General features: G+C 42.7%; 1 protein-coding gene across 1 annotated transcript; it reads left to right on the top strand.

The window, feature by feature from the left end:
- Nucleotides 1–978: 978 nt before the first annotated feature.
- Nucleotides 979–3,373, top strand: CRYGA (crystallin, gamma A). The gene is made up of 3 exons (XM_010861077.1): nucleotides 979–987; nucleotides 1,091–1,333; nucleotides 2,973–3,373. Exons 1-3 carry the CDS (start codon nucleotides 979–981, stop codon nucleotides 3,243–3,245), a joined length of 525 nt encoding a protein of 174 aa, XP_010859379.1. The 3' UTR covers nucleotides 3,246–3,373.
- Nucleotides 3,374–13,261: the final 9,888 nt, after the last annotated feature.

Genomic DNA, 13,261 nt, shown 5'->3' with positions numbered 1-13,261 from the left:
TCAGGGTAACCTTTCCTGAAATTGGTATTTTGTGAGATTCTTTTTGTCTAGCAGGGAAATATGGCCTAGCTCTGAGGGCCAGGCCAGCTCTCAAATGTTAGAAGCTACCCTTCCTTCCTTTCTCATTCCACATAGTATATCCCATGAGGTAAGTATTATGAAATAACTCCTGCTTTGAGAAGTCATAAGGCTTGGCCAAGTTCACATGGCTACTAAACGGACATTCCGAGTCCATGAAGTTTTACCACCTTCTCCTGGCAAAGGGGAAGCAATCTATAAAGCAATATACTTCTCAGTCTTGAACCCAATGGCCATAAAAACCTTTCTTTTGGTCTGTATCACAACTTGGCTGCCAGGGGCTAGATTCCAGTTATATGAAGTGTACTCACCAAAGAGGAAGTTTAATAACTATGTCTTAACAGGTCAGCCCAGTCAAAACTAGCAAAAATCAGAATCCAGATTTGTGTCCTGCACTGGCTGGACAAGAGCTGTGAAGAAAGAAGTCTTAAATAGAGTGGTCTCTGTCGTCCAGGAAAGTTAGTGCTTGTGGCATTCTGCTTCACCCACAGCCTCTCTGGAATTCTGGGTGCCCATCCATAAGGGCATAGATTTTTCCCAGAAAATACACGGGGCGTAATTGAATCATATGTATACAGATGTGAGTCTCAGGTCAAAAGTTCAGTCTGATGTGCTGATAAATTTATAAAACACCAAGAATCCAAATAAAAGCAACTCTAGGGACTCACCCAGAACCCGTACAGGACAACGTTAGAATATACCAGAGAATGAGGGCAAGCTCGACAGGCATTTCCACTGAATGCAGCATGTAAAAGGGATCCAAAAAATCCCCTTACTTCACCCCCCCGGGGGCCCCTTTTGTGTTGTTCTTGCCAACGCAGCAGCCGCCCTGCTATATAGACCCGGCGCGCGGCTGGGGCCTCATAGCACTGAACTCGCATCATCCGTTGTCAATCAGCCATGGGGAAGGTAAATGGAACACAAGGGAAAGAAAATGGAGGGGGGAAATGCCTTTATACAGGATTTATTACGGGGAGCTAACGATTTAATTTGCATTATTCTTCCTTTGCAGATCACATTCTACGAGGACCGGGGCTTCCAGGGCCGCTGCTACCAGTGCAGCAGCGACTGCCCCAACCTACAGCCCTACTTCAGCCGCTGCAATTCCATCCGCGTGGACAGCGGCTGCTGGATGCTGTATGAGCGCCCCAACTACCAGGGCCACCAGTACTTCCTGCGGCGCGGCGACTACCCCGACTACCAGCAGTGGATGGGCCTCAACGACTCCATCCGCTCCTGCCGCGCTATCCCTTACGTGAGTCTTGCTTCAACCTGACTGGTGTGACGGCATCACTGATCCAGGGCCATAAATTCCTGTTTATAAAAGTCAATTTGTTTCAACTCAGGACTAGTGTTCACAGTAAAATAACAAAGCCCAACTCTCAAGCATTGGGGGAGAAAAAAGATGCCTTTTTACTATGCTCTCATAGGGAAATATTTAAACTCATTTAGCGTTAAAAAGTGAAAGTGAAGTCGACTTCACTTTCACTTTTCACTTTCATGCATTGGAGAAGGAAATGGCAACCCACTCCAGTGTTCTTGCCTGGAGAGTCCCAGGGACGGGGGAGCCTGGTGGGCTGCCGTCTATGGGGTTGCCCAGAGTCGGACACGACTGAAGTGACTTAGCAGCAGCAGCAGCGTTAAAAATGGGTAAATTGTTTTTAGGCATAAGAAATCACAACGATATAGCTTCTAAAACTGAATTTGGTATAATCTAGCTGATCCCTAATTTCTAAATAAAAATCACAAGTAAAAAAAAAAAATCTATCAGTGTATCATTATTTCTTAACAATAAAAACACTGACAGACTATGGGAGAACAACATAGGTATAACATATTCTGACTGTATTGGCAATTATTTTCAATACCTTCTCTATGACATACAGATCTAGAAACTGGAACAATATGTCTGCTTGCAAGTGGCTCCCTGTATTAAGCAGATATTATCAACTAGTTTCTTACAAGGGTCAGAAAAATTGTTCATTAAGAGTTCATGGGATGTAGTCCTCACCAAAGTCCTGCTTAATGTCTATTAATCATGTGTAGCTTGTATTTGGACTTTCTGAATCACCAAATTATGTGTCATGGCAAGCGGATTCAGGAAGTGAAAACAAAATTTGGCTAGAGAAATTTGCAGATGCAAAAAGAGGTACAAGATAGGAACTTCTTTGAGGCCAGAAACTCAAATGGTACAAGGGACTTGGCAAAATGTCAGACATGTGGACTAAGAGTAAACGTGAATTGTTGTCAATGGTGAGTGCAAAAGTGACTTAAAAACATGCTTGATAGGATTCAGGGATACACAGTTATAATGGAAAAGGGAGTTAAATCTTCTCTGCTGCTGCTGCTAAGTCGCTTCAGTCATGTCCAACTCTGTGCAACCCCATAGACAGCAGCCCATCAGGCTCCTCTGTCCCTGGATTCTCCAGGCAAGAATACTGGAGTGGGTTGCCATTTCCTTCTCCAATGTTCTCTGCAGACTCAACTAAATATAGTTACAATAGTTGTTTTTTTGTTTTGCTTTCAAGGGATCCCTTTTCTTTATTTCAATGTTTATTTCTTCCATAAGATAGATTACTGGTCAGGTAAGTTTTATTCTAATACCTTCCCTGAAGAAGGAAATGGCAACCCACTCCAGTATTCTGGCCTGGAAAATCCCATGGATAGAGGAGCCTTGGCAGGCTACAGTCCATGGGGTTGCAAAGAGTCAGACATGACTTAGCAACTAAACAACAACAACAATTTGTTAAACCAACAATGTAAGGAGAGGATGCATATGTGACAGGATGGTTTGAAAACCATGCTTCATGAAGCTGCAGGATGACTGAGTCACTTTTACTGACACCCAGGATGCCCACAACTTATTTTTCATCTTTGGTTTATTGTTGCAACAGACCAGCTCTCACAGGATAAGGCTGTACGAGAGAGATGACTACGGAGGCCTGGTGTCCGAGCTCACGGAAGACTGCTCCTGCATCCACGACCGCTTCCGGCTCAATGAGCTCCACTCCCTCCACGTGCTGGAGGGCTGGTGGGTCCTCTACGAGATGCCCAACTACCGGGGGCGGCAGTACCTGCTGCGGCCGGGGGATTACAGGCGCTACCACGACTGGGGGGCCATGGATGCCCGAGTGGGCTCTCTGAGACGGGCCATTGATTTGTACTAGGCTGTGCTTTTCTTATGATCCACATAGAAATGCACTATATATACAAATCGTGTTACTGGCCCATAAGTAATTCTTGTTCATGTTAAAGAATAACTGAATTTTAATAAATGGTGACCCTTGGCAACTTACCTGGCCCTGAAATCAAGTGTTTTGAACGTCTACTTACTTCCTGATGGCAGCAGTATTTAAGAAGTTCCCATTCACATCATGGGAAGGAGGCAGAAACACTGTCTCTGCCTCTACAACCCACAGTATGAGGGAGAGAGAAAAGAAACATAATGAAAACTATTAAATCCATACGCAGGAGAAGATATGGAACCAGTTGTGGCTGGGATACAAAAGGACTGCTGGAGAGGACTGCATTATCCTGGACTACAATATAAACTTTTATCAAAATTCAATTAGGGAATACTCAGCTATGCAGAGTGAAGTAAGACAATATGTTATCCTACACACCGGGATTTATTTCCACTAGAGTAGAGTTGCTCACCCAGAATACTAATTCTTTTTACAAATTTACATGAGCAAAAATCGTGCTCTGTCCCAGTTAAATTCTTCATGGACATTGAAAAGCTCATTTTAAAATTCATATGGAATTTGCAAGGGACCCAGAACAGCCAAAACAATCTCGAAAACAGAAGAGCAAACTAGGAGGACTCATACTTCGCAGTTTCAAAGCTTACCACAAAGCAACTGTAAACGACACAGCGGGGTACTGGCATACAGCAGACGTGGTGATGACAGGGATAGACTCGAGAGTCCAGAAACAATCCCACCTGTTTATGTTCACCTGATTTTTGACAAGGGTGCTAAGACCACTCAATGGGGAAAGAATAGCTTTTCAACAAATAGTGCTCGGACTGCTGGATATCCAAATGCAAAATAATAAAGGTAGACCCCCATTTCATACCAGAAAAAAATTAATTCGAAATAAATCAAAGAACTAAAACTATAAAACCCTTGGAAGAAAATAGAAACATACATCTTCATGATTTTTTATTAGGCAATGACGTCTTAAAGATGACACCAAAAGCACAAGCTAACAACAATAAAAATGATAAATGGGACGTCATCAAAATTAAAACATTTTACACCTCCCAGGTGGTGCTAGTGGGAATCAACTACGTGCCAATTCAGGAGACACAAGAGACCCAGGTTCAGTCCCCGGGTCAGGAAGATCCCCTGGAGGAGGGCATGGCAACCCACTCCAGTATTCTTGCCTAGAGAATCCCATGGACAGAGGAGCCTGGAGGGTTACGGTCCATGGGGTCACCAGGAGTCAGACACAACTGAAGTGACTTAGCATGCACGTGTGAATCAAAGAATGCCATCAAGAAAGTGAAAAATACATGTATACCTATGGCTGATTCATGTTGATATATGGCAGAAATCAACACAACATTGTAAAGCAATTATCCTCCAATCCAAAGTTTTTAAAAGAGAAAGTGAAAAGACAGACTCTTGAATGAGGGAAAATATTTACCAAATATTTACAAACTTCTTATCTGGTAAGAGTCTAGTATTCAGAGTATTAAAAAAAAAAAACTCTTAAAATAACAACAAAAGATAAAAGACAATTAAAAATGGGCAAAGTACTTGAATATTATACTTTTACAAAGAAGATATATAAATGGTCAAGAAGCTACTGAAAAGATGCTCAGCATTATTAGTCGTTGTTGGTGGTGGTTGTTTACTAAGTCGAGTCCAGCTCTTCTGTGACCCCATGGACTATAGCCCTCTGGGCTCCTCTATCCAGGGGATTTCCCAGGCAAGAATACTGGAGTGGGTTGCCATTTCCTTCTCCAGGGGACCTTCCCGACCCAGGGATCAAACTCGCATCTCTTGCGTTGGCAGGGAGTTCTGTACCACTGAGCCACCACAGAAGCCCATTATTAGTCATTCGGGAAATTCAAATAAAAACCACAGTGAGATAGCACGTAATACCCACTAGGACGGCTGGACAGCATCGCCGACGCAATGAACATGAACTTGGGCAAACTCTGGGAAATGGTGAGGGACAGGGAGGCTTGGGGAGCTGCAGTCCATAGGGTCACAGAGAGCTGGACTCGACTGGGTGACTGAGCAACAACAACAACAACCCACTAGGTGGTTATATTAACTTTAGAGAAAAATAAAACAGAAAATAACAAGTGCTAGGAAGGATGTGGTGAGATTAGAACTTTCATAAATCTCTGTAATGTAAATTAATGTAAATACTTGTAAGTAATGTAAAGTTCTAATGTAAAGTAATGTAACTAGATGCAGCCACTATGGGAAAACAGTTTGGTAGTTCCTCAAATAGTTAAACTGAGTTATCATATGACTCAGCAATTCCAGTCTGACATATACACTCAAAAGAATTGAAAAGAAATGTTCCAACAAAAACGTATTCACGAATGTTCCCAGCAGCACTATTCACAATAGGCAGAGGTGAAACAACCCAAATGTTTATCAGTGGATGATTGCATAAACGAAATGTGATAATCCAGACAATGGGATATTCTTTGGCTGTAAAAAGGAATGCAGTCCTGATACATATTACATCATGGATGAACCTTGAAAACATGTCGAGTGAAAGAAGCTGGTCCCATATATTATAGGATTCATTTATACGAAACACCCAGAATAGGCAAATCTAGAGACAGTAAGTATATTCACAGTTGTTTAGGACTGGGGGATAGGTCGATAAAGGAATGATAACTAAAGGGTTCAGGACTTTTCACTGTGGAATGGAGCATTTTCTAAAATTGACTATGGTGACAGTTGCACATAACTGTGAATATACTAAAACCACTGAATAATACACTTTAAATGGGCAAATATTAATGTGAATTATATCTCAATGAAGCTGTTTAAAAATAATAAAGCCCTGAACAGAACCTTAAGTAATAAAGAATCTTTTAAAATGAGATTCCTTCTTGCTGAAGGAACATATGCTATGAATTATAGGTATGAAAATACACATGTTATTAAACTGCTGTGGCTCTTACCAATACCAAATGTGCAGGGGACTTGTGGTTTTGCTGCCGGCTTAGTTAAACCACACTTAAACTTAGTGTGTTGTCCTCTGTTGAGTGACCAATGAATTACGAGCTCTGTTTTTGTTGTTTTTTTTTTAAAGGAAAACCCAGGTGATATGTCTCACTGAAGATAATTTTAACTTGGAGGTTTTGTTTTGTTTCAACCTAGTGAATTTAAGGGTTTAGAAACTAGCATTTTATCTAAAAAACCTTGGAATGCCACAAGCTTCTTTCTCTATAAAATTAGGGGTGTTGTTCAAGAGGAGTTCCTGCTTCATTCAGTTCTGATTCTTTAAGACACTATTAGGTTTCCAGGTGGAATATCTTAATGGTTACCAATGTAGGCCATGAGGTCCGTGGACTTGGTTTCTGGCCTGACCACCTAGTAGCTGTGTGACCCTGAGCAAGTTATTCATCCTCATAAGCCTCAGTTTTCCCACTTGTATGTTCTTGTGAGGAATAAATGGGATGCTTCTTATAAAGAAGCTCAATAAACAGTAGTCATCACTCCATCAGTTTTACCTCATTATGCTGCTGCTAAGTCACTTCAGTCATGTCCAACTCTGTACGACCCCAGAGATGGCAGCCCACCAGGCTCCCCCGTCCCTGGGATTCTCCAGGCAAGAACACTGGAGTGGATTGCCATTTCCTTCTCCAATGCACAAAAGTGAAAAGTGAAAGTGAAGTCGCTCAGTCATTGTCCGACTCTTAGCGACCCCATGGACTGCAGCCTACCAGGCTCCTCCGTCCATGGGATTTTCCAGGCAAGAGTACTGGAGTGGGGTGCCATTGCCTTCTCTCTCATTGTGCTATATATATATATATATATATACACACACACACACACACACACGGATTTCAAAAAAAAAGGGGGGAGGGTGAAATAAATTCACTATTTTCTAAAAAAATTCGAGAAAATGTGAACATCCTCAATGTGCTTTTCATAGTCGTTCATTACTGCCGTCTTGCTACCCGGGTGGCTCAGTGGTAAAGAATAACCCCTGCAAATGCAGGAAACGCAGGTTTGATCCTTGGGTCAGAAAGATCCCCTGAATGAGGAAATGGTAACCCTCTGCAGATCCTTGCCTGCAAAAATCCCATGGACAGAGGAGCCTGGAGGACTGTAGTCCATGGGGTCAAAAAGAGACATGACTGAACAACTAAGCACACATACATACATAGGTGGTTACAGGCTGGCTCCAATCAACTCTGACACAACTTCCAGCCTGTGTCATGTGATACTGTAAAATTCATCCAGACCTCTTGCAAAACTGGTGGCAGGCATCACTAACAGAATCTTGAGGCAAACAATTAGATTAAGACATTTTAGGTATCAAATAAAACACCTAGAAATAAAGTATAGCCATTGTTCGGTATCCAAGGGGAACTGGTTCCAGAATCCCCACAGATATCAAAATCTGTGGATGCTCAAGTCCCTTATATCAAATGAAGCAGTATTTGCATATAACTATGCAATCCTCCCATATACTTTAAATCATCTCTAGGTTACTAATAATACCTACTACAATGTAAATGCTGTGTGCTGTGCTTAGTTGTCAATTGTGTCTGACTCTGCAACCCTTTGGACTGTAGCCCACAAGACTCCTCTGTCCATGGGATTTCCCAGGCAAGATTACTGGAGTGGGTTACCATTTTCTTCTCCAGGGAATCTTCACAACCCAGGAATCGAACCCACATCTGTGTCTCCTGCATTGCAGGCAGATTCTTTACCCAAGAGGCCATCAGGGAAGTTTGAAATTTTACATATCAGTTACATTGTATTTACACAGTATTAGTATGTAAATGATATGTAAATAGTTGCCAGCGTGACAAATTCAAGTTTTGGTTTTTGAAATTTTCTGGATTTTTTTTTTCCCGGTTACTTTCTGTGGTTGCTTGAATTCATGGATGTAGAATTCGCGGATACAGGGAAACAACTACATTGGTTCAGGAGATTGCTGAGAGACTTGGTCTTACCTCCTGACTCCAACGTCATAGGAAAGATTGAGTCAGAGACTGCACACAAGCCCTTTTACTTGTATAGTCAGCTTCTGATTTTAGGGCATCAGGGACCTGGACTGAGTCAGGTAGGGGGTGAGTGGCTCTTTCAGGGCCTGCATCATTGGTTGGTGGAGGAGGAAGCCCTTGCAAACAAAACTACCAGTGACCACCTCCCTGCCTAGCCCATGCCTTGCTTTCACATTGCTTCTTCTAAAGTATTTTTTACTTTCACAGTACTCACAAACACATAAAATTCTTGAATAGGCACTATTTCTGAAGAACACATCCAGGAAGCAGTGACTTCATCCATCCATTCATACTCCTGCACTTATTCTTGTATAATCTTTGGAACAGCAAGGAGATCAAATGAATCAATCCTAAAGGAAATCAACCCTGAATGATCATTGGAAGGACTAATACTGAAAACTGAAGCTCCAATACTTAATACTGAAGCAAGACTGCAGGTGTGAGTGAGGGGTCGTAGCTGCACTCACAGGAGGGAATCTGCAGTGAAATAGGCCAACAGTCAGTGAAATCCTCCCAAGAACACATAACTATGAGTTCCTTGACTGGCCCCTGTTCTAAACCCACCTCAGTGCGGTTGGCAGGCTGCAGAAGCCAAGGGCATCATCACCTGTGACAATACTGTATGTGCTGGTGTGTGTGTGCATTTCAGATCTAGCAAGTGATTTAGGCCTGATTTGGCTAACAGTAGAATTTTTCTTCTTTTCTCATTTCTGTATCACCAATGAGGTTTTTTTATTTAACTTTTTAGTCTTCACTACATTATAACTGTATCCTTTCCCTTAAAGTGCTCTGGGGGTCTTTGAAGTAGTATGGAAAAGGAAAGTTAATATGCAAAGAACAAATCAAAAGAAGTATCCTCACTCTCATTATTTTATTGAACTCTTTTTGGGCTAAGTAGAGAAATAGTAGGAATAGACACAATTCACACTGAAATTTGTTTTAAAACTTGGAAGTGCAGAAGGGAGTTTTTTCCCCCCTATCTTTTCATCTAAATTCAAGATGTCTGATGATCTGGGCCAATGGAAGGAATCTGTTCCCAATACTGGAACGCCTTCCCTTCTTGGAAGCTTATCAAATCCCACCTAATCTTCAAGGCAGTCTAGGTCCCTCTTCCCAGGATAGCTACTCATACAACCAGCTTTTACTTGTCTCTTCCTTCTCTGAACATCTATATCTACTTCATGACCACCCAACTTAGCACTGAAGCACTGCCTTTCTCACATAATGTCTTTTTGTCTTGGTTTAGTGTCTTCAACAAGGCATAAGGATAAGGGCCATGTCATACTTCTCTAATCCTCATGATTAATTACTAATTAATTATAGGATAAATAGTAGTCATGTATGGATGTGAGAGTTGGACTATTAAGAAAGCTGAGAGCTAAAGAATTGATGCTTTTGAACTGTGATGTTGGAGAAGACTCTTGAGAGTCCTTTGGACTGCAAGGAGGTCCAACCAGTTAATCCTAAAGGAAATCAGTCCTGAATATTCATTGGAAGGACTGATGCTGAAGCTGAAGCTTCAATACTTTGGCCACCTGATGCAAAGAGCTGACTCATTGGAAAAGACTCTGATGTTGGGAAAGATTGAAGGCAGGAGGAAAAGGGGACGACAGAGGATGAGATGGTTTGATGGCATCATCGACTCGATGGACATGAGTTTGAGGAAGCTCTGGGAGTTGGTGATGGACAGGGAGGCCTGGCATGCTGCAGTCCATGAGGATGCAAAGACTCGGACACGACTGAGCTACTGAACTGAACTGATGTGGATAAATGGAGCCCTGGAAGCCTGAAAAACAGCAAGGGATTCTGACTTTACTGCAAACGATTCCAGTTTATTTTGGAAAGCAATGAATCTCCCACACAAGGTCACCAATGTGGATGTTCAGAGACATAGACGGCATTCTCTCACACTCAGTCCTCTACCTGGTTCTTATAGCCTCCAGTCCTGTCTGGTTCTTGGTGACCTTGGAAAACTTGAAGGGAGGTAAAAAAATGGCCCAGAGATTGGCAGGCTGGTGTAGTATGGCAGTAGGGAGACCTTCGTGAGGGGAGGGGCGGAGTTAGAGCACCACTCTATGAAGGTCTCAGAGCTTACCTCTAACAGCTAAAGGAAAGAGACAGGGGAGACAGCCTGAGAAAGAGAACAAAAATGAAAGAAAAGGTGAAAAGCAACATTTTTTTGTGAAGAAAAATAATGAGATTTCCCACCACTGCCTTGCATTTTAGAAGATGGATAAGTCAATGGAATGAGACATTTGGTCCTGGGTGCGGCAAGACATGCTTTGTTACATCTCTTTGTAGGATCAGCCAACACCCTAGTCTAAAATATATGGGAGATTAAGGGAGGGACTGAACCAATGAGCCTTTTAGCACGAATATTTGAATACCAAGTTCACAGTTATACACAAGGTTTTTTTTTTTCTTTTCTTTAAAAAGAACTGCAAAACTCATTTTTAAAAACACAGGTCTCATTTAAATCAGAAAAAAAATTATAAAACCCTTTAAAGTTCTTTAGGATATCACAGTTGAATAAACTTGTATATCAAAATACATTTGACTCAAATGTCAAAACACATGAATGGATCTAACATAACCCTGTTTTTTTCCAAAAATGAAATTGTTCATTTAAGAGCCATTGAAGTTACCTTCCCTGGTGCTTCCCTGGTGGTTCTGAAGGTAAACAATATGCCTGCGATGCAGGAGACCCGAGTTCAATCCCTGGCTTGAGAAGATCTCCTGGAGAAGGGAATGGCTACCCATTCCAGTATTCTTGCCTGGAGAATTAAATAGACAGAGGAGCCTGACCGGCTATAGTCCACGGGGTCACAAAGAGTTGGACACGACTGAGAGACTAACACCACAACAGGATGTTTTGGGCTTCCTGGTAACTCAGCTGGAAAAAATCCACCCTCAGTGTGGGAGACCCCAGTTCGATTCCTGGGTTGGGAAGATCCCCTGGAGAAGGAATAGGCTACCCACTCCAGAATTCTTGGGCTTTCCTGGTGGCTCAGATGGTAAAGAATCTGCCTGCAATGTGGGAGACCTGGGTTCCATCCCTGGGTTGGGAAGATTCCTTGGAGGAGAGCATGGCAACCCACTCCAGTATTCTGGCCTGGAGAATCCCCCCTGGACAGAGGAGCCTGCCAGGTTACAGTCCACAGTGTCACGGAGAGTCGGACAGGACTGAGCAACTTGGCACAGCACGAAGTTCCTGGAGGCTTCCCAGGTGGCTCAGTGGTAAAGAATCCACCTGCCAAGCAGGAGACTCAGGTTCGATCCCTGGGTGGAGAAGATCCCCTGGAGAATGAAATGGCAACCCATTCCAGTATTCTTGCCTGGGAAATCCCATGGACAGAGCAGTCTGGTGGGCTGCAGTCCATGGGGTCGCAAAAGAGTTGGACACGACTAAGCAACTAAGTAACAACAACAAAAGTTACCTGAGGCCTGTTAGAAGCCTCAGCGGAAATAGTGCATTACCTTCCCTGCCACCCAGTCTTATACAAATGTTTTAGTTTGTCAACTGGGTTTTCTTGAAGCATCTGCAGACTGCTTTCTCTGGTAGCCCAGATGAAACCTCTTGAGCTCATTGGCACATCACTGACACAACCGTGCTGAAGGAAGCCAAGTCTGCTCTCACTTGAGTGGGTACCACTGAACTTTCAGCAAACTTTACATCACTTATTTAGCTCATGATGATGAAGTAGTAATAGTTAATAATGAAAGCCTACCTTATGAAGAGTGTTGTGTGTGCTCTAGACATCATACCAGAAATCTTAGAATACATCATATGGGGAAAAAAAAAAAGAATACATCATGTGGCTAACATAGCACAGTTATTATCAAGAGTTCCCCAAATATTTGGGGGATCTGGGACAAGAGCATAAATAGACCCCCATCACCACTCCATGGCCCGCCCTCCTCCCTTCTCACTCCTGCACATGCCCAAGCTCCATCCACATGTTCCACCTCCCCTCACCCCCGATCACGTCCCCCAAACAGGCTCCCTTTTATGAACAGTGTCCTTGGGTGGGTGGGTGAAGATTCTCTTCTAGGTTTTGGAAGCAAGGATGTAAATGGAGGAAATGTGGGGGCTCCAGGTACAAGGAGTGTGGTTTCTAAGAAGTGTGGGCCTGTCCCCATTGCCACCACACATTCCTGTCCTGTGAGCAAGACTGCCGCTAGAGGGCGCCAGAGGATGCTCTCTGAACACCCAGTCCAGGCCAAGGTTCCCGAATGACCAAGTCTAATCACATGCCGATCACTGTGAGAACCAAATCTAAAAAAGTACACACAAGCCCAATGTTCATCACAGCACTGTTTACAATGGTCAGGACATGGAAGCAACCTACGTGTCCACCGGCAGATGAATGGATAAGAAAGCCGTGGTACATATACACAATGGAATATTACTCAGCTATTATAAAGAATGCATTTGAATCAGTTCCAATGAGGTGGATGAAACTGGAGCCTATTATACAGAGTGAAGTAAGTCAGAAAGAAAAACACCAATACAGTATACTAACACATATATATGGAATTTAGAAAGATGGTAACAATGACCCTATATGTGAGACAGCAAAAGAGACACAGATGTAAAGAACAATCTTTTGGACTCGGTGGGAGAAGGCAAAGGTGGGATGATTTGAGAAAATAGCATTGAAACATGTATATTATCATATTTGAAACAGATTGCCAGTCCAGGTTCGATGCATGAGACAGGGAGCTCAGGGCTGGTGCACTGGGATGACCCTGAAGGATGGGATGGGGAGGGAGGTGGGAGGGGGTTCAGGATGGGGAACACATGTACACCCATGGCTGATTCATGTGAATATATGGCAAAAACCACTATAATATTGTAAAGTAATTAGCCTCCAATTAAAATAAATAAGTTAATTTTTTAAAAAAAGCAAACAACAAATAAAATAAAAAGGTACACACAGCTAGGAAGTAGAGGAACTGGGAACTGAG

Source organism: Bison bison, unplaced genomic scaffold (assembly GCF_000754665.1).
Source record: "Bison bison bison isolate TAMUID 2011002044 unplaced genomic scaffold, Bison_UMD1.0 scf7180017864471, whole genome shotgun sequence".
Taxonomy (NCBI): Eukaryota; Metazoa; Chordata; class Mammalia; order Artiodactyla; family Bovidae; genus Bison; species Bison bison.
Note: the sequence above shows the minus strand (reverse complement) of the source record. Positions and strands in the feature narration are given on the sequence as shown.

What these genes read in the sequence shown, in the direction of transcription:
- CRYGA (XM_010861077.1), top strand. An exon ending in CCTGCCGCGCTATCCCTTAC is followed by an intron (nt 1,334 to 2,972) that starts GTGAGTCTTGCT and finishes TTGTTGCAACAG; the next exon opens with ACCAGCTCTCACAGGATAAG.